The 27,377-nt window shown below is 35.8% G+C and overlaps 1 protein-coding gene across 1 annotated transcript; it reads right to left on the bottom strand.

Moving 5' to 3' along the window:
- Window positions 1–455: 455 nt before the first annotated feature.
- Window positions 456–23,850, bottom strand: LOC139710123 (uncharacterized). Its single transcript, XM_071622056.1, has 7 exons — window positions 23,191–23,850; window positions 20,506–20,563; window positions 15,695–15,810; window positions 4,197–4,286; window positions 3,177–3,245; window positions 1,460–1,552; window positions 456–653 (listed from the first exon to the last, which is right to left on the bottom strand). Exons 1-7 carry the CDS (start codon window positions 23,260–23,262, stop codon window positions 456–458), a joined length of 696 nt encoding a protein of 231 aa, XP_071478157.1. The 5' UTR covers window positions 23,263–23,850.
- Window positions 23,851–27,377: the final 3,527 nt, after the last annotated feature.

The following is a 27,377-nucleotide window of genomic DNA, read 5'->3' as shown; positions in this document are numbered from 1 at the left end:
TGCACTGTTAACAGTGTTATAGCGTACAGCTCTATGCACCTCCGAATGCCTGAATGCATTGCCTATGTACGTGTTGGGGGGGGGGGGGCAGCATGGGCAAAACATTCCATGATATACTTTAGCTGCAGATGCAACTGTCTGTTTGATCGCAAAAACATGTGAAATTCATCTTACATGGCCGAGCACAAAACATCACTCATTCGAAAATATCCACTTTTACAGTATGGAGGCCTACGACCTTTGTTGGCAAGACAAAGCCTACACTAAATGGAAGGCTATGAGCTAAATGGTGCAAAAAGATGTTCAGGGCTGATGAGTCATTGTAAGAGTCATCTCATTACATGTGAATATAATAAGCGTGAAGTATTATCGCCCATGCCTAGGCCTACCTCTCCTGTGGTAAAAGGTTGTAGAAAGTATAGTCTACAGACTTCTTGCAGCTGTAAACATATCATTTACACCTGTGGCGTGTACAGCTCCTTGTTCTCAAAGGCTTGTGGGTCGACTGGGGGCTGGTAAGGGGGTGGGGCAACCACTGGTTCCCCAGGGTAAAGGTTCATCATGGGCGGGCCAGGGTATGGGGGCACGAAGTTGGCATTTTCCAGTTGGTTAATATCTCCCGACTTCTCTGGTGGGGCTTCAGTGCGGGGAAGCTGTAGAAAGTCAAGAACACAACTCAAACAGTATACACCAAGGACAGCAGGTGCCTTACCACTGAAGGATGACGTTGTTTCAGCCTTGTCAAAGTACAGTTCATTTATGCAATTAAGCAATCATAAGCTAGCCCTGCTTATTTAAAGCAATCTTTGCCTATGTCTGTAAACCAAGACTAAGAAATGACAGTTTGATGGCAATAACATATTGATATAAATGGCAGATTAAATCTGAATTTAGACCAAGACACAGAAATGGCATGGTTTACTGGCAAAAACATGCGAACATATTTTCTAGATTCATTCTGAATAGAACATGAAGGGACATTCAATTAAGAGAATGGTCAAAGAATGTCTCATACAGTCACTTTGATAAAAAAAAAGGCAGTCTTGCGGTCAATGTACTGAAACAAGCACACAACTATTTGCAAATCTAACCTAATTTTAATCATCCCCTTGTGAGTCTCTCACTTGTCCTGGCTTGCTTCCCTCCCCTACACACAAGCATGATCTTGATTAACCTTTTCACACAGAAGGCATATGGAAATAAAGTTATGCATACACACACACACACACACACACAAAAAAAAAAATCAATAAGGTCAGTGTACTTCCTAATGTTAATTTCCCTTTCAAAAGTATACAGGGTATTTTTTTTAATGTTGAACACACAAAACTGTACTATTTTTGTGGATGGAATTCTTGCCCCATGTGTGATGCACAATCATAACAGCCACGGATGATGAAAGCACCCTCGGTAGCAAAGCACCAGAAAGTCTGTATCATAATCCCCTTACCCCACTTACCGTTGTGCCCTGGGCCCGGTAAATGGCCCTCATGTTCCCTCGGCCATCACGTAGATCCTGGTAGTACGAGTATACACACAGCACACAGTAGAGCTGGGAAAAACATGTCAATGAAATTTTTCATTTACATCCTGTTAAAAAGTAGGAGAAATGTATGTTCAATACGAATATACAATGTTCAATACAATTAAATGCAGACTATAATAAACTATGTAACACAGCATTAAACTGGGCAATGGAAACTAACAGGGTTGAAAATGAAATACCACAACCACTGAAGGGTTTGGATGAATTCGTGTCTTAATTGTTAAATGAAAGCATTACATACTATTGTAATGTCTGTCATGTAGACCAACTAACGTACACTTTGACTCTTCTCCTCTACTGCTGTCTTTTTTCTTTCTTTTTTTTTTAACTCCAGTTGAGGAAAGTATATTGCTCAGTATGTGTTGAAATCTCTTTTGTTTTTATTCTCCATTTTGCCTAGAAATCTCCTTTTGCCAGCAGTTGTTTCTCCTCTGAACATTTCATACTTGGTACATCAACGGCGTGGGGCACAGAAAGCGTTATAAACAGGCCAATATTGTATAAACTGTCATCTGCACATCATTACTTGAGCTCAAAATAAAATTCCACTCTTATATCATTATGTTTTGATGTTATGACTTCGGCTGAATTTATCACATGATAATCATTACATACAAACACAACTTTCCTGGTACTTTAACTTCCATAATGTGTATACAGGATACTTTTATTAGAAAAATAAAAGAACATGTAGTGCATTAATTGTTATGCTGTCATGCCTTTATCACTTCTTATTTGCTTATGAATTATGATATATCTCACTGCCAAATGAATGATAGCGATGATGATAATCATAATTTCAATGATAATTATCAATAACAACTGGATGGTGACAATGTTTTACATGATAGTCCCTTTATGAAAGGCCTGCCTGAAAGCAAAACGAAAACAGCCCATAAAAAGTATCTATTTATGTGCTGAATTCTTGATCAAGACAGGAACAACAACCATGTCCCTTGCCGCTACTAATAATAAATCTTTACTGGCAAAGGGCACTGGCAAGGGATGTGTTGGCATGCTCCTAGTTCCACCAAGGAGGTACACACTAGGCTCGCCTTAGTACACTGTACCTCCTTGGTTCCGCAGACATCAAAACTGCCAGGGCTACAATCTGTACCATTCCATTTCCTTCTCATACGTGATACTGATATCCAAACCTTGGCAACTGTTTCTTGCTCTTTTTGTATTAACTTCGTCATTCATTTCAGAACATCCTCATGCCAGACTTTGCATCAAATTCCCATCCAACAGTTTGCATTAACCCCTTCCCTATGGGAACCTGGCAGTCTGTGTATTAAATCTATGGGGATTTTAGAATTCGGCACGGAATGGGTTTAGTAATAAATTGCAAATATTGCTCATATTTTCATCTGTCTTTGAAACAGCAAAAAAAAAAAAGAATTAAGAATAAAGATAATTCTGATATCTCATGTGCATGACCAAAACTGTGATGATTTTTCTCTCTACAAAATGCACATGGTCAATAATGCCTCCATCTTACAAACAACATCAAAATCAGATTTCTTACTGGAAACCATATTCAGGTTACTGAACAGTCAAGAGCTGGATACCATGGTCAGGTTTATGAAAAAATGAGATTGCTGGTGCAGACTTGGGTTGTACTACTTACATTAAGGAAAGTGACCAGACCGATGACCAGAAGTTCAATGATACCTGACGTGGATACACCGACGGCCATCTGTTGGACAAACACATGACAGAATTGCTAAATATAAACAAGACCTGCAGCATACACCATGCACAAAGAGCTGATCTCCAGTAAAAAAGCCACCCATTATATTCCCAATCCCACCTCTCTCACTCAACGACTGCAGAGAAATTGTGGAAGCCACTTCAGAGAAGGCAATTAACTTGGAGATAATTCTGTGGTGTGATCCCCGCATATCTCCTCTTTGTTCTACAAAGACACACGTACACACACACACACACACACACATACACAAATGTGTACTGTGATGCCTGCTTTAATAGTGCCGTGGCACAAAATAATAACGAGACTACACACCCTCCGCACAAGACAGATTTATTGGCCGGTCAATAAATATCTCATGACGTGTTGAAAATTTCTTTCTCGAAGAACGATCCATGCCTTGAAAGAGTGAATTGCGAATGACTCTAAAAAAGACACATGGGTTGATTAATACAGTGATCTTCTTGATATCATTGGTGGAATACACTTGTAAAGTGCTTAATCTCAACATTCTGTGATGTGTACATAAAACAGGCATTATTATTTTCCTATACTGATTGTTTGTTGTGCATTGTTCCCTATTTGTATAATTGTCTATTTTCACTTCTTTTTAGTGCTTTGTGCACTTCATTGGCTTGTGCTTTTATAACCATTATTATTCTCATTTTTATTATTATTACTATTACCATCATCATTTCACTGCAGTCATGACAACTTCATTGCTACCTGCTACTTTCTGGGCTGCTGTTGCTGCTGAAAAGTGCTTTACCGGTAGCAAGCCAGAGTGGGAAAAAACAAACATTAATTCTTTTTCCTTGCCTCTCTTTCTAATATTCAATGCCCCTCTATGTATGACATTAATGCATACAAGTAAATGTGCTTACACACTGACAACTGATGATTTAGTTTGAAGAGAAAATGTACTAAATAGAAACTTACAATGAAAATAAGAAGAAACATCAAGAGAATCTGAAGAACCACCAGGACAGACATGCAGATGATGAATGGTATGAACAGGTAGCGTCGGTACTGAGAGATTGGGAGAAAATCATCATTAGAGAAAAATAAAGAGAGAGAGACATACAAAGACATTTGTGATCATTATGGTATATTTTAACATGAAATATTAAATGCAATATCAAATATATACTTTTACATATACACGTTGCACTTCCGCAGTTACAGAATTATTTGCCTACACAAACAGTAACTCAAATGAAATTTATCACACAAAACTGGATATTCTTGAAAATGTGAACGAAATAATAATATGACAATTGATACAAAATGGAAAAATAATCATCCAATAGGGCATCCATGGGCAAAAAAAAAAGGAAGAAAATGATTTCTACAGTATCCTTTACATGTACAAGTCTAGTGTGACACTCATTATCTTGCATAATACACAAACTCAATGAAAATTACAGCTGTATACATTTTTCACTCTGTTGCATTTGTATCTGAGTCAATAATTTACTCAGGCTTGGAGGATATGCCTAGACATTTATGTCTCTAATATATGTGCCAATTGAGCACAGTCAAATTGTATCGCTTGCTTGGAGAACTTGCACAACACTTATTTATCACACGAAAATAACATGAACATGTAATTCATAAGTAGTGTGACTGCAAGTATTAAAATGATTCTAACTCTGAGGGATCTTCTATCTTTTTTTTGCTTACATATTATTCACAACTACATGGTAGCTATTTGGTAAGGAGAAAATGTCATTTGACCAGAGTGACTGTGTTCTTCACTGATTTGATGGTATAACAATTGTGTCTCAAAGTTACTCAATATGGATTTCCAAGAATTTCAATTAATTTGCTTTCAGTGATGGATAAATAACAACGTTCTTCCTTCACTACTATACACTCTGCATAAAAATAACCCTCAAAATGGAATCACAGGTCAGTATAGCTTTGTCAGAACATGTCATTATGTTGAAGGAGCACTTCAAAATTGATGGGGGGGGGGCACTAAATACAACTTGGGCACTCATGGATAACAAAGTCTAATTTGACATCACAAGTGGTCAACAATTTGGAGTACATACAATTGTAGATTGCAGTTTTCATAGAGCGCGACTAGTAATAGGGTATACAGTCAACCTTGACTAAGTCAAAAAACTTGGCCAAGTCAAAGCTCCAGAAAAGTCCCAATTTTGTCTTTCTTTCTTTAAAATAATCTGTCACTAAACAGTCAAAGTCGAAATTTACCACACAAATACTTGATTTTTAAAAAAAAAGAATGATAGAAAGAAGAATTTCATTATAAAAGTAAATTTCAAGGCAAGAAGCTGTGCATCAAACACATATAATTGAAAATCTTAACCTTTTTAAATGCAAGGAAAAAGAAGCCACACAGTTGAAACACCTGTACAATTTCTATAGCTATTAAGAGTCCTGTAATGCACTTTCTTGCAGCTCTGGAAATGCACATGAAAAAAGTGCACAACCACATGACTTGTATGGGCTCATCTCTCACATCATGCTCTGGAATGACATCCGACAGGAAACAGCAGAGTCACAACTACTCAGTATTGGAGATACTTGGCACAGTTCTAGGAGCATGAAATATATTGGAGGCAATTTGGAGCAATGGTGCCAAGCGGAGATAACTGCAACTCAATGTCACTGCCTCAACTCATTCAACTCAAGGCCATTAACCCTAAACATACACATGGATTCAGTGAACATAGAAATATTATGACACCAATAAAGTTACTATTCTTTTTTTATGGGTAGTGTTATTCCTCCTGCATTAAATGCTCTTTCATTACACTAGAAAAAAAAATAAATCATGTGGAATATTCCTTCAATTTTCTTTATGCTACATGTATGTATTGTATTTCACTACTGCAACATCACAAACTGCTATAGATTTCTCATCCATCAACAACAGCACATGACTTTTCTATTAGCCCACATTTTACTTCAAAACTTTTGAATGGATCCACTGATTCTAATCAATCTTTACTGATACAAAGTAAACCTGATAATCTGGAAGCAATAAAACACATGTATATCATTAACCCCCCCCCCCCACCAAAAAAAAAAAAAAAAAACAGACAAAAATCTTGCATAAACACACTCAATAACTTCCATAAGAGCCATTTTCTTTCATATTCTACTTTTTTTTCTTCAGAAAAATCATAGCCATGCTACAGATATTTCAGTGGCATGCATTTTTTAAGCAAACAACAGAAAACAAGCTTGACAAGTTTTTCAAATGCAAAAATAAATCCATTTTTATCAACTTGAGATATTCAAGAATAATCTGCTAAAAACACAGAAAATTATCAAAATATATCTATGTGATGATTTTGATATATTTACAAATATTCTTTACACAATGAGTGCAGCATCATTGGAAAGATTTTGTTTTTATTTGACTTGATTTGAAACTTTGAAGATATAGTGTAAAATATGGTGTTTACTGGTAAACCAGAAATATTTGCGGCATGAAATTTTCACTGAATTGGAACGGATGGCCTTTTTCCTGGTATGAAGCTTTTCATGAATTGCCAATGGCATTCAATGCATATAGTGTAGTCAAGTAGACAAGACCTTTCGCATGCATTTTGATTTTGCAAATCTTGGCTCTCTCGAAATTTGCAAAATTAAAATGCACATGAAAATTTCTGGTTTTACAGTATCTTTTTTTGCATTCAAACTCTTCCAAGTCTTCCTTTGGTAGCATGTCAGGCCCTTCAAAGAAAGATCATCACTAAATGGGATACTGATACTCATTTCATTGTTGGTAAAAAGAAATAAATAAATAAAAACAATATATATATATATTGTCACCTGACTGTCTTGTACTCCTGAAGTACAAAATCAATCCTACATGTACAATATATTCAAATAATTGTTTACACAGATGCAAATTACAAATCTCTTCATAATGGGCAATATCAAGCAACTTATCAGAAGACTTTTTCAACTTCTTCAGGTCTTTGAAGTATAAAGGCAAATGATTAGAATGCATTGCAAATAATGAATAGTGAATAAATATTTAGCACAACATGTAAGTTGAGGGGTCCACATTCTACAAGCTTTGCCCTTTTAGCAGGTCCCTCCATTTTGTGCAGATTGCATATTGATATTTTATTTTCATCACTTCAGTTTTCATAGCAATGTACGATTACCATATGGTTCCACAATTATTGTATACTCTGATCGGTTTGCTTTCTTTTGTTTATGAAACCTTATTCTCTGTTACCAAAGAAAGTGAAATGAGTACATGTATGTTCTTGTCGAAAAATGAAATAAAATTTGAATTGATTTCAATAATGTATTGTCATGCCATGCATAATTCATGCCTGATGCGAAGCTGCCCATTTTTGTAGAAGAGTCAGGGATTCATTACATTAGAACAAACATATCAGTAGGACTTAATTAAAACTGGCATCAAGGTAGTGACATTTTCTTAAAGTTTTACATTGGATATTCATATGTACCTCTCAATGAAACTGAGAAGCCAGTTACAAAAGTAAGAAGTGATAACATGATCCTCTCACAATCAATGATTGGTCAGTCTACAAATATACTGTTAAATCTAAAAATATACAGAAAAATAATGACGTTTGGCTTGGCCATTTAAATTTATATAGTTACAATTACACAGTCCCTCTCCTTTGAACAACACAGCTCAGTTGTTACAACTCCTCCTTTATGCAACTTAGGATAATGTTTCTTCCTTTTGATTTCATTTTATATGAGTGATTTACAAATATAATGTACATGTACTGTGCAAGTCAATGAGAGAGCTGTGATACAATGACATCTTTATACCTCATTTGATTCACCAAGTGATTCATTCTATCAAAAAGACACATGAACTTCAAACTTCGAAACTTTTCTGTATTATCTCATATTTACTGAATTTTGACTTCTTTGTTTGATTTGACTCCTTTTGCTGAGTAGATACAAGTTTAAAGGGTGTGTACAGTTCTGGTTGAGATGAGGTCCATTTAACTTTTTCCGAGATATTCAGAAACCACTCTATGAGATGTCAAAGAGCATGCAATTCTAAGGGGTATCAAAAGTTTATTTGATGAAAATCGGTTTTGAAATGGCTGAGATATCCGAAAACAAGGTGAGACAACAAGATCCTAATAAAAGGCGTGGCCTGTAGACTTTTATTATTATCACTTTTTAGGATATCTCAGCCATTTGAAAACAAATTTCATCAAATAAATGTTGAATCCTTCTTAAAATTACACGCTCTTTCATATTTCATAAGAGGTTTCTCATTATCTCATCTAGGAATGTTCAAAACATGAATCCCCAGCTCAACTTGAGTACTGTAGAGTCCCTTTAAAATGCTGGAACACTTCTTGCTCTGCATGGTTATTCTCTCTCAGTTCCAATGTCTCGGGATATTCTTCTCGGTTCATTTCACACTCTGTCAGAACTCTTGTTGCTCACATCCTTTGAATTTTGTTGTTGTTTTTTTCTTTTTCAATTCCCAACAGGCCTGTATTATCATGCACAGCACTCCACAGGAAAGACGCAGGTCTTCAACCGTCTACAAGCGCTATTCCCACTCCTCTTGGTTGACTCCATGCCAAGTTGGCACAGAGTTCTGCATATTTACGTGCACAAAACTGGCTTATGTGCATAATATGAAGCTTTTCAGGGATCCAGTTTAATGTACAGGCCACTCCTCACACATTGAGAGTTAGATTGAGACAATTGCTCTGCTCTGGGTGGGGATCAAAATTGACTAGTCCTGTATTTTAAGAGCAGGTATTTTTTTTTATATCTATCTATTCAGGCAATACAATGTGAGTGACGATTGAGAGTGTTTCAATTAACTTGCAGAAAAACTTGTGAAAGCATTTGTGCAGCAAATCATCAGTTCTTAAGAGGAAATATACCCCAAAACTAAATTAAGTCCAAAAGAAAGAGACAAAAAAAAAAAAAAATCCCTACAGAACACTTTAAAATATGACAAAAATTGAATAAGAAATAAGGAAGATATGACATTTTGAACTTTCATATTTTTTCGGAAAACATTTCTTGACCAGTCCTTACTGAAGGTGACTAATATCCCGGTTCCAGCAACTCAGACTCTTATGGTGTCTTGCATACCAACACGATCATACAAATTTGACTTTATTAAATTGCTTGAATGCGGTGGAAGTACATAATTTACAATTCACAAGTTTTAGTAAAATTGTGGTTATCATGGCAAACACAAAAATAAAATCTCCACATCTATACCTCACTGCAATAATGTCCAACCAGCTGACCTACTGTGTACCACACGCTAATTCCTATATACCCCCTTATACATTTTGTGTATAAGTGGGTATATCAGCTTTATTGTAAAGTAACATTTGTTTTGCCATTTTTGTATATAAAATGAATAAGAAATTGTGAGAGCATGACATCATCAACCTGCCGATTTGAATATTCATAACGACTAGTCAAGAAGTGTTTTCCAAAAAAAAATCAAAATTAAAGATTAGAACATCATAATTCCCATATTTCTTACCCGATTTTTGATCGTTTTTGCACTGTTCTGCAGGGATTTTTTTCCTCTTCCTACGAAATTGATACAATTTTGGAGTGGATTTCTTTTTCAACCTGTTGAGGACAGTTTGATTTTGCTACAACATGCATTTCCCATAGACGCTTGCCCGAGTATACTCAGGACTCGTCCTCAACAGGTTTAAGTACTGATCTACGTGTAAGAACTGTACCATGAGGTCTAGTCAAGAAGATGGGAAAGGAACTAACTTGTATAAAGCTGACGGGCTGTACATGTTGGGTTTTTTTTTTTTTTTGGTCTCAACATGACCTCAACATGACCATGAAAGATGAACCAATTGCCAGATTCAGTACTGTACAACAAAACACTGTTAATATTTGCTTCAGACATACAATGGTTGTACATGATCACTTGTACAAGAATTCAATATATGAAGACAACATTTTCGACTTTGCAAATTATGCTAAATACTTTATGGAAATGTAACTTGCTTTCATTTATGTCTCTAATATATAATAACATATATGCAAAATATATGCAATGAAATCTAAAAGGCATTGTGTTTTTTTTCTTTTAAAACTGAAATTAGCAATAATGCAACAAAGTCAAGGACCATATAATGTTGCATTATATTGTGGTTTGTTTCTGTTAGAATGTACGTTGTATCAACACTACTACATTACGACACTGTTTGACGTCATACGCCCTAAATGTGTCACACTGTTGACACACAGACAAACAGGATTTAGCTCTTGAAAGTAATAAATCCCCTTCCCCTGCCTCGACCTAGCTGTAATTACATAGCACATACTCAGCATATCTCTCTGAAGTGCCCTGTATATTTGTACCAGCAAATTCTAAGGATAACATAAGTATGTACAGGTATGCATCACACTAGAAAATTCAAAGTAACGTTGTCATATTCACTGCAAGGATACTGAAAAACACCCTATGTATTCAAACAAAGATCTCATGCTAACTTTCAATAATTCTGCCATCTGGTGACCTAGAAGTTTCAGCCCTTGGTTATGAATCTTCATGAAAAGAGTATGGATATTTCAACAACATGCTACAACAGTACCAGACATGATTCAGTTTCCATGTGCTTAGATGCATCAATTTATACACTTGGCTGCAGAAAGAAAGGGGAGCACCATAACATGCCAACACAAATGGTGACAATATTACTGTTGACTGGAAAATGGAGGGGGGGGGGGAGGGAGGTCGAAAACATAAGAAATATGGGACTTTTTAATCCAGACGATGTTTGTCTAAGGGCAAGTCCAAGATAAGGTCCCCTCAGAAGGCAAAATTTCATCTTTGCTCAATATTGACATGTTTGGTATCATTTTAAAGCTTATGAGTTGAAGTTTTGGTTTCCGTGAAGGAAAAAATGATATTATGTAAATTTATGCAAATTTCAAGGGCTTCATTTGCATAAATGTGAAACACAGCGTTACGTATGGGACATTTATAAAAATTCATATTAATTTGAAGGAAAGCAAATAATAATTGATTAATATGTGGACATAAGAAGTTCATCACATAGTTTAACTTCGTACGAAAATTTAGGGATTATGCAAATGATTATGCAAATTAGCTCGTGTCCTATCATGAGATGTCCCATACGTAACAAAATGAGGTCATTTTTTTAGGTTTTTTCTGAAATTGCTAAGGTTATTTTAATGCCCTTTTGGAAAGTTCTAATTTATTGTTTAGAGAAATTAAATACCAGAGAAAAAAGAAAAAAAAGTAAAAGAAATACTTTTTATTAGGCATTGAAATAATGTTACGTTTGGGACAAATGCGTTACGTATGGGACATCCTCATACATATTGCATGTGAATGCATGTAGCTAGCTGGGAAGGTCCCTCAGTACACAAATGGTCAATCATCCTGAAGAAAGCATCCCAACATTGTAGCTACTTTTTGAGTTATAGACACTTGAAACAATACATGAACTTGACCGAACAATTTTCAGAAAGGGGAGGGGAAAATGGCAAAATTATTACACAATGAAAAATCAGCATTAAAGGGATGGTATAGTTTTTTGTAGAAATTGGGATTCAGTTTTCAACATTTAAAGGGATGATTGGAAACCAATTGTACGAATTACTTAAGAGCATAAAATCCTAAGACTAGAGGAATTCAAAGTTTATGTGATGGAGATCCAATTTGAAATGGTTGTGATAGTATAGAAGAAAAAAGAGTAAAATGATTTTTTTTTTTTATTGCAAGTGATACACAAATTGTCCTTATTCAGTTTTCAGTAGTAGCCACAACAAAATTCATGGGTATACATACTGAGTTGTGACTCGAATCAATGACCTGACTGCTAGACAGACATCATATATCTACTCGATCACTGGGGTTCCACGCAGCAGGTATTGCTTATTTATTAAACTTAATATTTCTTGTGTCAAGTTGTTTTTTATTGAAACTAAATGGCAAACTGCCCATCATCAATGCAAGTAAACACTTTAAACTATTCAATTTTTCAGTAGTAACTATCCTGATAAAAATAGGGCATACTTGTACATATACTCAAGTTGGTCATAGAAAATATAGAATATGATTGAATGTGATTATGATGGTAAATATCTGGGGAATATTGTCCCTTGTCAATCTGGATCAGTATTTGAGTAATTTCAACTGATTCCACCTCAATAATTATGCAAAAATTTGTTTAAATGGGTATTTTGCAAAATTATTTTGCAAAATACCCATAAACATGGTTCTCCACACACTAAACGAATGGGGAACAAAGGGCATGCATACCCAGGTTGGTCACAAAAATATAAAAATATGATTGAATATGATTATGATGGTGAATATTTGGGGAATATTGTTTCCTTGACAATCTGGATCAGTATTTGAGTAGTTTCAACTGATTTTACTTCAATAATTATGCTAAATACCCATAAACATGGTTTTCACACACTAAATGAATGGGGGACAAACTGTCCCATACGTAACTGTCCCATACGTAACACGTCATGTCTGTCTTTAATTAGAACCTGTAATTAGAGCTTTTTGCCTAATGACATGAAACTTACCTGTGATAATCTTGAGTGTTGTGACTTTCATCACAGTGAGTTACAAGTTGTAGAATGAAATACTTTCAGAGAGTTTTGAGGTTGAAAAAAATGTTCAAAAAAACAAAATTTTTCTGGTCCCATACGTAACGGCACATATTTTCTCTTCTAGAATATAATTGTCAAGGTCATTTTTCTCAATTTTTTACATGATTATACTTCTTCTAGATATCAATCACCATGATGAAGTTCAATATGATCAAAGGCCATTAACACTATTTTTCAGGTCATAAAAGTCTCTGAATGTCCCATACGTAACGTGCGCGTTATCTTGGACTTGCCCCTAATGTGATATTGGCAATCATACACATTGTATCAGTCTCATAACTCACATGTATCATACCATTGATGCAGTCGAGAGCCTCCAAGGACCATCACCCATATTTAGCACTTTAAAAATGTACCCCTCGAGACTAGGTGATAAATTTATGCAGACATCACCCCACGACGTCAGCACATCTGCTGCTCGTGACAACTACTGTTTTGCACCAAGAAAAACACTAGAACCATGATGTCAGATAGACTGGTTCCACTGAACTACTCACTAAAGTGCAATTTGCTCTAGCGAGGAAACGGAATTTGTGTGACAAGGAGAGATTGGTTGAAATTTGAGTGAAATCAAGCAAAAGTGATGGCAAACTTTTTTCATGTGGGTAATTACACATTTGTACTTGTATGCTTGTCCAAGATGAAATATTGTGCATAAATCTTTGTGTTATCACAGGGGATATTCAAACAGGCTGTCTCTTGTTAAGAGATCATGAGATTTCAACGGTGCATGCTTTTAGACCTACTTCCCTTGTATTGCCTGTTTCACAGAGCAACGTCAGAAGGATGTCACTTTCTGGTAAACACTGTAATTGTCATTTTTTCACTCATTTAAAGATACTACAGTCATTTGATTTATGCAAGTTAGGCAGGAAAACATACAATGCCTCATCTGGAACAACCAAGTGTGGATGTCTGAGGGAAAGCTGTTTTTTTTTCAGTCAGATCTAGTAATCAACCCAAATTGATGGGTGTCTGTCAGCTCACATGAAATGGAAAGTTTCAAAAATAAACAAAATTTTACTGACAGCGTGATAAAAAGTGTATTAATTGTGGGGTCATGTATGTCTAGTTTACCTGTAAAATGGAGATACTTCACACAACATTGTAAAGGCATATCAGATCATCAGATTCTGATAAGAGTACGTAAGTGCATGCGTGGTGGAATGTTGGGTGAATAAACATGGAATGCTATTTTTTATTAACTTCACAGATATAAAACCGGACTTGGTGATATACGCTGAGCATCTGTTTAACGGTTCATACATCATATATTTAAATAAGCAAGTTTGTATGTAGGAATGCCAATTTACTGTACAGTATTAGTATATACTGTACATGTAAATGCCATAAGGCAGGACTCCACAATAACTTTTATTTTTGGCGGCCCAAAGGCAAACATCCAACCTTTTTTGGTGGTCCAATCAACCCACCAAATTCTTCATTTCTGAAATTTTGGTGGCGCGACTTGCGTTTTTGGTGGCCCTGGGCCACTGGGCCACCGCTAGTGTCGAGCCCTGCATAAGGTCAGAGCATGCATGTTTATAGACAAGGAACATGATGGCAGAATAAATACTCAATTTTATTCACTTTTAAAGTTGTAAAACAATCTAAATAGTACAGCCACATATGATGGTTAACCCGTTGAGGACGAATCCCGAGTATACTCGGGCAAGTGTCTAGATGGGAAATTTATGTTGTAAATAGCAAAATCAAATCATCCTCAATGGGTTAACCAACAAGGAGTTTGATCAATAAGTGCAAAAGTATTTTGAAAAGTGCTGTTGTGGTTCAAATGACATACATCTGCAGTTTTATTCTAGACAATAATTCCTATAATGGTGAAAGTCATGAAATACTCTTTATGCAAAGCAAAATGCATTTATGACACAGATACTGTAATGCAAACTATAAACATGCTTTGAAGCTGTGATATATAAGATGCATTTCAGACAGTGCTTGGATTGGATCTACAAGACTTGCAGTGAATCACACCCTTTTGGTTATATATGGAAACAAGAATAATTTGCTCAGTTCAACAGAATGAGTAAATTTTAACAACGATACAATTTCTAGCAGAATCTTCTTTTCCTTGAGCAATCACTTCCTGATAATTTGAAGGCAAGATAACAAACTGCAGTTTGCACAGGTTTAATGAAAGATGGAAAAAAAGGGATAAATGGCCATTCTGCTACAACAGCAAATGGTGTCCTTGCCATTGCTTCATCTTGCGCCAGGTAGTTTTAACTGCTTTAAAATGTGATCGTAAGAACTTGTCATATTTTTTTTTTCACAGAGAATTTTGGCATTCGATATAGTCTAATGAGTCCAAGCCTCCATGTTTTCTATTCTTTTCTTTTTGTTTCTTGGTTTAATAAATCACCCTGGTTCACTGTCACTTTACTCTGCCAGCATTCATCCTTGATACAGACAATGCATGATGTAAAAAAACAACCAAATGAAATATCAATGTACATAATGCAATTTATATGTCACACATTTTACAGATCACCCATGCCAATGTAGAGTGATAGAATATATCAAGATATAAAAGTCCATAACAATAATACTATACGTAATGAAACAAATATCAAAATCATGATATGTCATATTTTATAATAGGTGCCAAAAAAACCCACTCACAATACTGCCAATGCTACAATAGCACAAAATGATACCAAGAAGAAAAAAAAAAGAAGGAAGATACATTTTGTAATACCGGAAAGGAATTGAAGGAAACAGGAAATGCAGATGAAAGGTGCAATCAAGATTCAAGAATTTCCAGAACTTACGTTTTTCACGCCATACAGCAAGATTATCGCAGACAGAAATATGAGAGAGAAGAATGCCACATCAACGCAGGTTGCGATGAAGAAGGCACGTTCCTCCTGTGACAGATGTGATGCAGCTATACAAGGCAAAGGAAAAGTTAACTGATGTTTCAGTCAGAAAACTTCAAACAAATTTGTAGATCAAAATCATGACTGATTATACATCCAAAAGGTGAAAATATGAAAGTCCTGTCCATGTTCATGGCCACTGAAAACATGTCATTTCTCAACGCTCCAAAGTACTTCTACCCTAACTTTTAACTCTTTGTATACTGTGTATATGTTCAAGAGCATGAACACTATAATACATTTTCAATGAACTGTTAAGTTCTTCTTCAAAACTCTTAGAAGTGTTAATGGAGGCAACCTTAGACTAATTTGCATGAGAATTGCCTTAAGAGAATTCTTACAGTTCGAATGCAAATCAAGTGCTCACGTAATTGGAATAATAACCCGGAACTGCTTCAGCACGAACACTACTTATAAAGCACAATAAAATTCAAAGTACCAGGGTAAGACAGATTTTACACTGTATGTGTTATTTTCATTCGAGTCACAGCACATATTATTGGGGCATGCTTTGGCTGCAGCACTTCAACTGAACCTCATTAATGTCTTAAATTGATAATCAATGCCAGAGAAATAATCACAGGGATTTCATTTTGTCATCAGACCGGTAACTTTCAATCCAATTTTGCCAATAAGGTATTCTAATCATTTGCTGCTGAGCAACAGGATGTAGTTTGTGGGACTATCAAAATATACTGGCATTGGCACTGGTGGCCAAATTGAGCCCTGTAAAGCTCATATTCATGATTGTAAAGGTGACCATATGTGTTATGCTCATCCAAAATCATATTGTATCAGAGGAAAAAATTGTATTTCTAAATCTGCTTTAATTAATAGTCAAACATTTACTATGGCACAAAATTGTCATGGCAGTATCAGCAACTTGTTTTACATCATAGTTCTTTTCCTTCTTTCTTTCTCTCTTTTTTTTCTTGTTTGCTTCTTTGAGACCTTGCAACAGAAAAGAACAAAATGATACAGAACATCTGACCGCAAAATGCATTACAATGTCAACAGTTCCTCCACTGCTTACAGTGTACAAGTTTATACTATAGATTTGAATTACAGGTCGGTTTGTTTTTCTGCAAGTAAATGCACAGTATAAATGAGGAGCATATTTTAGTTCACAACATAGATGACAATATGACATTAATATAGAAGCCAAGAAAGGCCAATTATTAATTTTTTTGTAAAGAGTGACAATTACAAATCACACATACACAAACAAACATTTGTGTAATTTGTGTTGTTTTGTTCAGACTTATGTGCCTTTTCTCTTAAATATCATCTAGTTGTACAATAGTTCTGACAATTTACTCTGATTAACTTAAAATCTGCTATTCTGTGGTCCTTATTTAGCAAAGTTTTTTAACTTTAAAAGCAACATAATATGCAGTTATATTTGCAAGTTGATAATAACATTCTCTGGGTTAGATTTTCCAAATAAGATTTAGAATGGCACACATGAGTGTCAAATTTCAAAGTGATGATAACAGTTCTCCGCAGGAATTTATCTTGGTAAAACACTTTAAAATATTTGAAGAGTTTTATCACAAAACAAGCTACATTTTAACTGCACTCTTGTTTAGAAGAAATATTTGCAATTAAAGGTCCCTGAAAAAAGAAAATGATTTAAACATATGGGATATTCTTAATTATAACTTCATGAATATTCCTTGTTATATCATAAATGAGGTATTACAAGAAAAGTTTTATTTAGCTCTATCTGATGGGCTTACTTTTAAAATGTCTTTTGCAATGAAACTTTTAGTCATTTATAAGTTTAGCTCCTCATCTCAATATTTTCATCCAGTATAAACCAGTAGCAAGAATAAGGAAATCAAATATCACACACTCACATGTCTACATTGTACTGGACTACAAGAGCTTTATTTTTCACGATATATTGACTGCAATTCTACAGGTGTAACATGAGAAAATCATAGATTTATGCCACGATAAAGAGAGTTAATTTGTTATAAAGAATCAGAATTGATGTACAAGTGTGCAGCCAGAAAGAAGGAGCTGAACATTTAAGGTGATTATGTATCTGACATTGCAGCTGATTGACAAATTGCCCTACATCTACAGACATAAATGAGCACCAATTACGGGTGTTTTAGTAGAAGCCATATTAATAAATCATGGACATGCACGCTCGGACAGGATTTAGTTCAATGTACGGCAATTTGTCAATCAATTGCAATAAAAATAATGTGACAAGAAAAATTTAATGAATGTGAATACCTCTGACAGAACCTTGCAAAAGAAAGCTGGTGCATACACACTGCATCATTTGGTCAACGGTAAAAAACCGTCCTGTGATTCTTCATCAGGTGATTATCACTATGGCAACTACATCCCACCTCGAGAGACATGACAATGAATTACTCATACTCCCTATACCACATAATATGATCAAAAGCTAACTAGAAGACATGTCTCTGGCACTGCTACAGCCACCCGTCTTCAGCAACTAAGTCATGGGTGATGCAATTTGTACAAATTACCCACTCCTTTTCCTAAATGGTGCCCTATGTCATAGTTTTGTTGTCTGTTTAAATAACGAGGGTAAAAAGAGTGACTTGATATTGGCCATCTCTCTCTCTCTCTCTCACCTCTACTTCCTGCAGAAACAGTGTGCATGGTGTGTGTATGATACAAATATATGAGCCCGACCATATTCTTCTTTTTTTTTTTGGGGGGGGGGGGGGGATGGGCTTAGGTGATTTTTTAACTAAATTGGCTAAATAAATGCCACTGTGGCACTTCCACCCCACACTGATGAATTGGTTTTTTAGAAGCAAGAGTTTAACACTGCATAGCTACTGTAAAAGTTGAAATTTTCGGTGTTGAAATTTTCATGCATTTCACGCAACCAGAAACTAGCATGAAAATAAAAGCACACAAATATTTTTGCTTGCCGTATGTTCCCGTACTTACTGTCTTGCTTCCGTGGAATTAAAAACACGCGAAACTCTTCTTACCGTGCCGAGCACAAGAAATTAGTCACGCGAAAATATCCACCTTTACAGTAATTTTCACTGATTGCTTTTGTTCTTCACAGAAATGAACTCTGTGAAAGCATTTTTTTCATATCTCATCACAACTACTAGTATAGAACTAAAAAAGAATATAAATCACATCTCATTCAAAAAGACAAAGGAAAAAGGAAAACACTGTATGATAACCTTTTTTTCTAAAATGATAGTCAGTTAAAATTACATCCAAGTTTTTTTTTTCCATATGTTCAACTTTTATCATTAATTTTGTTTACTGTTTGCAGTAAGCAGGAAAACTGGGGATTGATACAATGTGTAGCCAACTATTTCATTACCAGTCCTAGCAACCTACGTACAAGTGTAGGTCCTAACTGAAGACACAAATCACCATTACACTGTAATGTGCATCTGCTGTGAAAGGCAACATGCCAACAATGGTCTTGTTATCAACCATGGAGCTACAACAGCTCCATGGATCAACTTTGTTGTGTAAGTAAGGCTGAAACCAGACAGTCAATTCCTATATAGAGAGACTGCTACCTCAAAATTCAGGAAAGAACTTTCTAGTCAGTGAGTCACTATCAAAACAAATACTGGTACAGCATCAGTCACATTTATATTTGGGATTCTTTCTTTTTGTTTTTGTTTTTGTTTTCTTTTCTTTTCTTTTCTTTTCATAGTTTGTTTTTGTTTCCATTTTATCTCTATTGATTTTATGTGTGTACCTCAGCTACGGCAATTTTGTTTGGGTGATGTATCGAACAAAAGAAATTACTGAAATTCACTGCATTTCATTAGGATTTCAGTAGGTACAGAAGTCTGGGCATTAAATCAGGTAGTATCAGGCCAAGCATTTCTTACCCAATTTACTGGATAGCATGTTTTTTTCATTGCTGCTACCCACAGATACCACAAACTAATTATGCATTTTCCTACCAGTATCATAATTACACTGTATGTGCAATCACCCCATAGTTTTGATAGAGTAAAAATCTCTGACGTGGAAGGCTAAAAAAAAGAAGAAAAAAAAAACGCATATATATTGTTAGTATCTTGAGCAGAATCTGACTATCAGGATTTTTTTACAGTATGACTTTGTAGTATAAACTACAAGGGGAGAACCATTCACACTGATATGTTCACTGAGTGTTATACAATTGTATCGAGATGTCTTTACTAGCCAATATGTCACATCAGCAATGACAGCAATCAATGCAATAAATATAAAACTTTTTTCCATTGACCTGTCATTTATCATACGAATTGTACGTATCATAAACTTGCACTTTAAATCTCTTGTTGACATATGATATACTGTTTTCATATTTCCCTTCTTAAAGTCTACAGCTCTAATATTCAATTACATGCAATAACAAAACATGTATTTGTAACAAGAATATATTGTCTTTATACTTGAACAAAAAATATATTGTTTTGCTTATCAATACTTTCATTTCTTCCGCTTTTAGCACAGATTTAAAAAACCAGGTCTATATTATTTTGATTAGCATTTGATTATCATTCTTTAACTTCAACAGAAATCATAAACTGTGTCAGGTCATTGCACTACTGACATCCCATGGTTGTAGAAAGGGCTTATGAGAAGATATTATACGTACAAAACAGTTTACTTGCTGTTTGTGTCAGATAGCAACATCTAATTCACTTAATTTCATGCAGATTCAAGAAAAGTGTACTCACATTGCATATCAACATGAATCTTGAAAGCAGACGCCCCGAGTGCTAGAGCTGCATATATCTGTCAGACAAAATACAGTTATCAAAACCAGCTTTAAAACAAAAATGACAAACCACGGCAGAAACATGAAGAGCTTTCAAACACTTTAATCTTACAGTAGGTTTAGTACTGCCAGTTTATCATCCTTTTAGTTTTCAAACAAAAAAGGAACATTATAATATTAATTGAATTAAGACTGGCATAAGTGGAAAAGTGAGAATTCAGAACTTCTTCTGTATAGAATATTAGGCCATGATTCATATCCAAACACAAAATAACTTTAAGCTTCACAGATCTACCTGATCTATTCAAACTGAACTTCAAAGACTTGTCACGCATATATATGCACACACACATCATCTTTTATCAGGAATTTAAAAATATCAAACGTACAATGAGTATGGCAAGTTGAATGAAGTCCATTGATATGTGTGTGTTTGTCTGTCTGCCTCTGTCTGTCTGTATCCTGTGTGTGTTCATGTGCACTGTACAAAGAATTGCATGTAGGATATCTGACTTCATTCAACTTGTCATATAGCATAGCTCGACACTAACTTTTTTGTTTGGTGGCCCGATGGGGCCACCAAAATCCTAAATTTCAAATTTTTGGTGGCCCAAGAGAAAAATTTGGTGTCCCGAAAAAACCCAATAAAAAACATTAAAAGTCCTTTTTTTTAATGAGTCAAATATTTAAGATTTATGATAGTAAGAATTAGAAGTTGGACATATCTACTCATAAATAAACTTCAACAAACTTGCAACACTCACTCTCAGGCATTCATTCAGTCCTTTTCATTCATCCTTTGAACAAATTTAACTGCTAATTTCCGGCGCAAAAAGTTACAAATTTATTGACATACTTTTCAAAAAATTTTGGTGGCCCGAGGCGGGCCACCAAATTTGCCCTTTTTTGAAATTTGGTGGCCCGACTTTCATTTTTGGTGGCCCCGGGCCACCGGGCCACCGTTAGTGTCGAGCCCTGCATATAGGTAAAGGGGGCTTTAAACATAATGTAATTTGGTTTAGGGAAGCTCCCGTTTGCTTGAAAAACACATTGCATATAAATGGAATTGCTAGACCCCTACTTCAATTTAACATTGGATTATGCTGGCAGCGTATACAATGCAATAACACTTGTGTACATCAGCAACAGGGCTGGTTGACCGTGCATCACAAAACGAACAAAAAGTCGCACACACTGATTTTGCATGAGGACTGAAAATAGGTGAAATGGGTCAACCTAGCTGATCTTGACTTTTTCATATTTTCTCAAAGAGCAAGTCCTCTTTTACATTATGCTAAAATTTGGGATCATAAAACGGGTTTTTTAGCAGTTTATCTCGAACATTTTTGGTAGAATAGTGTGATTAGGTGTGTCTTTAGAGTCTCTTTTTCATTTCTGAAAAACCTTGTACACACTTTTCACTTTGAACTCTAATAACTTTTGAAAGGATAGTGCTACTGCTTTCACAGTTGGCATTAATTATGGACAGAATATGTTAATGAGGCACACTTCATTTCAGTTTAATCTGATAATCCCTTCATTGTTGTTACTCTGGTGGTTTACTTCTTGTTTTTTGTCCCATTCATCGCACAGCCAGCACGGTTAGGTAAAGATTAAGCGCTTGAATAGACACTCAGAGCCTCTTTTCTCAGTTCACACTTTTCCTGAGTTTGTGCTTTCTTTCCAATATTTAGATAGGTTAGGTCTAAGTTAGGAGAGTCCATTTGATTTGATAAGTTATACATCATTTTAAAGCTTAAAGTCTGCTCTTTCAGAATATGGTCTTAACTAAAAATTCATGTCTGGCGACTTTTTGTTTGTTTTGTGGTGCAGGGTCACATATAGTTAAACGCAATCCTGAGAGCCGTGCAATAAGCAAGTTGATCTGATCGAGCAACGACATAAAAGTCTATGTCCATATCAATGGTATGCAAGTGTCTCAACATTCAATTTTACTCTAATTCATGAGAGTGATTACAATTAAAATGTGCATAATATCCAATCTATAGAAGAGTCTATCGACTTTAGATCAGGCAGATCTATTCTGAGCTCTTTGATTTGGAGCATTCGAGATATATGTAGACCTTACATGATTCAGATTTGTATGAGAGTTGTACAGATTTAGCAACAAATAATCTAACACTCACAGTTAGATATTGTCATGGCATGGGCAGAGACTCCAACCCCAAGAACCTTCTGATCGGGAGATTCTCCCGCCTGAAACCCCTACCAAACGGGAGACTCCAACTTGATTTGCCCAAAGCGCGAAGTTCCTTGAATTGCGGCCGGGTCCAGCTCTCTCTTGCTATATAAGGCTTATTTTTCAACATAAATGATGGCAATAAGTAAGAAATCCTTTCCAACTGGAGACACAAAGCCAGGGTGGGAGAAATTAAGTCTTGATCGGGAGAACGGGAGATTTTACAAAAATTGGCTTTCGGCGGGAGATCTCCTGTCGAAAGCAGGAGAGTTGGAGTCTCTGCATGGGGGTTGCAACCCCTCCTCTTCCTCCCCCCCCCCCCCCCCCCCTTATTGCGGCCCCGACATGCAATGACATATATATACTTATTTTCCTACATTTAATATCATTATACTTAAATATCAATATCATTCGGTAAGACAACAACATATTATACTGTCTTACCATTGAGTATATCGCACTGGCCATAGACCCTGTGCGAATGTCGCAACAGCAGCACCTGGTCACTAGTGGCATCTTGCGCTCCTGTCTGGATCCACTCAGACACACAAATATTTGCAAGCCTCAAACTGAAATGAAACAGTAACCAACGCAACGTTTTGCTTCTATTATACAAATTTTGGTGGGTTCTACGGCTCTACAGCTACTACAGCCGCAGTGCAACAGGGATATGAATGAATGGTGTCCAAGCTGGATGGATATATTATGCACAGGTCAGACACAGTCACAGGGCCGGGTCAATCGCCAGTCTGCAGGGCCTATTCTTCTTGATCTTGTGCTGCTTGAAATAGTCGATGACGCGACGTCGATTGGTAAACTAATTCTCGAAGTTGATAAAATTTGAACTGAAAAGAGCGGGGTGAACACGAATATAGCAGCCAGTCGGCAGAACGTCTTCACGACGTAGCTAGTCAACCTGCACCGTACGCGCGCGAACCTCCGGCAGTCAATGTTACCGTAATTCGTTTTTTGGAAGTGACATCCGTGTCATGTCGTCTGCACTAAAACTGCGCAGTGACATCATCACTACTGACGACGATCGCAGTCTCCTCTTTTGCTGCGGAGCGTGCCGAATCACCTTCCTCCTTTCTCCCAGATGTTGTCTCTGTTGTTGTTGTCGTTTTTTCTTTCTTTAAGACGCTACGATGGGTCCAGCTACGACGATAGAGGGGGCCAGTACGTCCGAAAAAGCAGCTGTCGTAGCCTTCTCTCTTCGAAAAAGTACGGCACTGCGAAAAACGCAACAGTGAAACTCGAGCTCCGTTACTACGAGATCCGTGGGACCACCGATATTATTGCCTCGTTATATCCGGTTCCTCGACCCTCGTTATAACCGTCTGCACTAAAAACAAAGTAAAAATAAGCATGGAGTCACATACCAAGCAATCAAACTTATGAGCAGTCTTTGCGTTGTTATTACACAAGTAAATGGATCATTATTTTTGAGAAAGAATAAAAAGGAATCATATGTGAGTTGATACCGAAAGAATAAAAATAGAAGGGGTTCAAAACGCGTTCTTTGTTTTCTTTTGAAAAATCTCTTCGCGTGTGTTATGCATGCGTTCTTGAAAACTGCACGGCAGGGTTGAATTCGTAATCCTTTCTACACCTATCTCTTCCTCGTGTATTGAACCATTCTGAAAGAATGAAATTATCGTTTATGAAACACAATATAGAATTTTAATAAACAAAATCAAATTGTATTAAAAACGTTTGTTATCACTTTTTCTGAACATGGGTGCAAGCAGAGTATCAACATGCATTATTCAAGTTATTTTAACGCTGTGTGCGCCCAGCGGGATCGTGATGATTACATTAATCATAGGCTAGGCTGTATTCCATGATGTTTGCACCAGCAGGATGCGTTTTGTATTTTTCTCCCCAAAATCTCTTCGCATTTTGTACATGCGTTCTTAAAAGGTACACGACATGATTGAATTCGTGATCCTTTCTACGCCTATCTCTTCCTCATTATAACGGACCATTCTGAAAGAACAAAATTATTCATTTTGTAAAATACAGTGTGAAATAATAATGAACATAGATGATTTCATTAATTATTTCGGCTGTAATCTTATGTAGTGTACACATCAATGTTTCCCAACCAGCAAAACAACTGGAAGTTGGAACTAATATGAAAAGGATTATGATAAGCTGCACATGTGTTCAGAATGACTCTGCAGAACAGGAAAGAGAACAGAAGGCTTTCGGTTTTCAATGTTTCGTCTGTCGCGTGTTTGAAAGCGGCATAGCAGGTCAAGAAACACATAATCAATTTGATCGGATAAAACATGACGCACCGAAGATGTCCTCGTTATAACCGGGATTTCATTATAGCCGAACTCGTTGTAACCGAGGCCGTTTTACCATGGGCTTACACTCACAGAAAAATGGGACCGACGTGATCAACTCGTTAAAACTGGTTCCTCGTTTTAAGCGAACTCGTCATAACGGGTTTCACTGCACTATGATAACATGATTATATTATTTGTATTTTTGGATCAAAAATTTATCCTCTATATAGTGGTTGATGAAAGAGTTTCAGGTGATCAAAGGTATTTTAAAAGGATGGTACAATATTGATGGAGATGAGAATTGGACTTTTAACTTTTGGCAAGATATCGAATAAACACTTTTGATCGTAATTATAGTTAGTACACAGCATACCATTTTTAGAGAAATTTAAAGTTTATTTGATGAAAATCGGGTTTGGAATGACCGAAATATCCAAAAACGAAATACAACAGTGGGTCCCACACTTTATTAGAATTGCTCTTTTTTTTTTTTTTGGATATCTCAGCCATTTCAAAACCAATTTTCATCAAATAAACTTTGAATTCCTCAAAGAATTACATGCTCGTTCATAATTCTTAAGAGGTTTCTCATTATCTCACACACACACAAAAAATGTTAGAAACCTGAAATGAGGTCTCAACCAAAACTAGACGATCCCTTTAAGCTATGTCAGAATGTTGGCATGTTTGACACTCTATACGGCGTACTATTTGCAAAATGACGACACTTTCGGTGACGACACGTTGGAGGAGCACAGCTACTTCTGAGTTTACCGACGCAACAGAAACAGAAATTATACAAGCATTTTGCAATTTTGCATTTTAAAAATGATGTCACAAGGCAATTGTGACATCACGAAGCAATTTTGACATTGCGCACCGCTTCGTTCCGTCGCTGTAAAATGTGTAACAATATCATTCTAACGAAAAAAAATTGTGACATCACAATGCAATTCGGACATCGCGTCCTGCTTCGTCCCTTCACCAAAGAAATTGTAAAATCTTTCTGATCATCAAACAATATTTCCAACGACAAAGAAAAAAAAATGTAACATCGCCAAGCAATTCCGACATTGTGCACTGCTTCATACCGTACCGTCACCCGATTGTGATTTGTAACAATTTATATTATATATATATATATATATATATATATATATATATTATATGTATATATATATACATATACACTCAGCAAAAAAAGTAAGTTCCCCCTAACATTTTTTGATATATCTCAAAAAGTAATTGACGGATGTTCATAATTCGAACGAGAATGGATAGGGAATTTCATTACTCACAACATGAATGGCATATCATCGCCACAAGATATCATTATTGGTGTAAAAAAATCGCATTTTATGTCAAAATGCATGGGAAAAAAGTTGCACTTTAGGCCATAGGAAGCATCATTTCCTATGTAAGTTATCAAATGATCTTTTAGAATTGTGTAATTCTCAGGAATTTTTTCAGGTACAATGTGCTTCTCTATTAAACAGATGGTATGCATGTGTACTTTTTGAACAATAGGCCTTCTCAATATGAAAATATTGGTAGAAGCCATGTGATTTGTAATTCCAATTTAGGTTGATCACATTAATGTGCCTGTGGGCATTTTGCATCATGCCCTCAAGTTGAAGATCAGTTTGCTGAGGGAAATAGCATCGAACGTATGGAGTGGCCTGCAAGATCCCCTGACTGTAATCCAGTAGAGAATCTTTGGGATATCATTAAGTGGAAAGCGAGCAAGAAGTTGAAAGATAACACTTCACTGCAAGAATTTCAGCGCATCTTGCAGAGAGCGTGATGGGCCAACATTGAGCAGCGCCAAGTACAAACTTTAGTTAACAGTATGAGGAGGAGATGGCGGCTGGTCATTGCGGGTGGTGGACATATCAATTATCAAATACTTCACTATATATGCTCATGAAAAGAAAGAAATAGAGAAATATGCAATAACCCATGCTTAAATGTTCAGAATCATGAGTGATTGTTTGATTATTTGTGTAAAAGTCATTGCAAATCACTAAAGTGCAACTTTTGTTTCCATGCATTTTGACATAAAATGCATTTTTTTCACACCAATAATGATATCTGGTGGCAATGATTTGCCACTCATGTTCTGAGTAATAAATTTTTTTATCCATTTCCGTTTGAATTATGAAAATCGGTTGAATACTTTTTGAGATATATCCACAAATGCTAGGGGGGAACTTACTTTTTTTGCTGAGTGTATATATATATATATATATATATATATATATATATATTATAATGTATATATATATATATATATGTATGTATATATATATATATATATATATATATATATATATATAT

This window comes from Diadema antillarum, unplaced genomic scaffold (genome assembly GCF_040938485.1).
Source record: "Diadema antillarum isolate AM-2024a unplaced genomic scaffold, OU_Dant_1.0 seq00001502_RagTag, whole genome shotgun sequence".
Classification (NCBI taxonomy): domain Eukaryota; kingdom Metazoa; phylum Echinodermata; class Echinoidea; order Diadematoida; family Diadematidae; genus Diadema; species Diadema antillarum.
The sequence above is the reverse complement of the archived record's forward strand: the minus strand, read 5'-3'. Positions and strand labels throughout refer to the sequence as shown.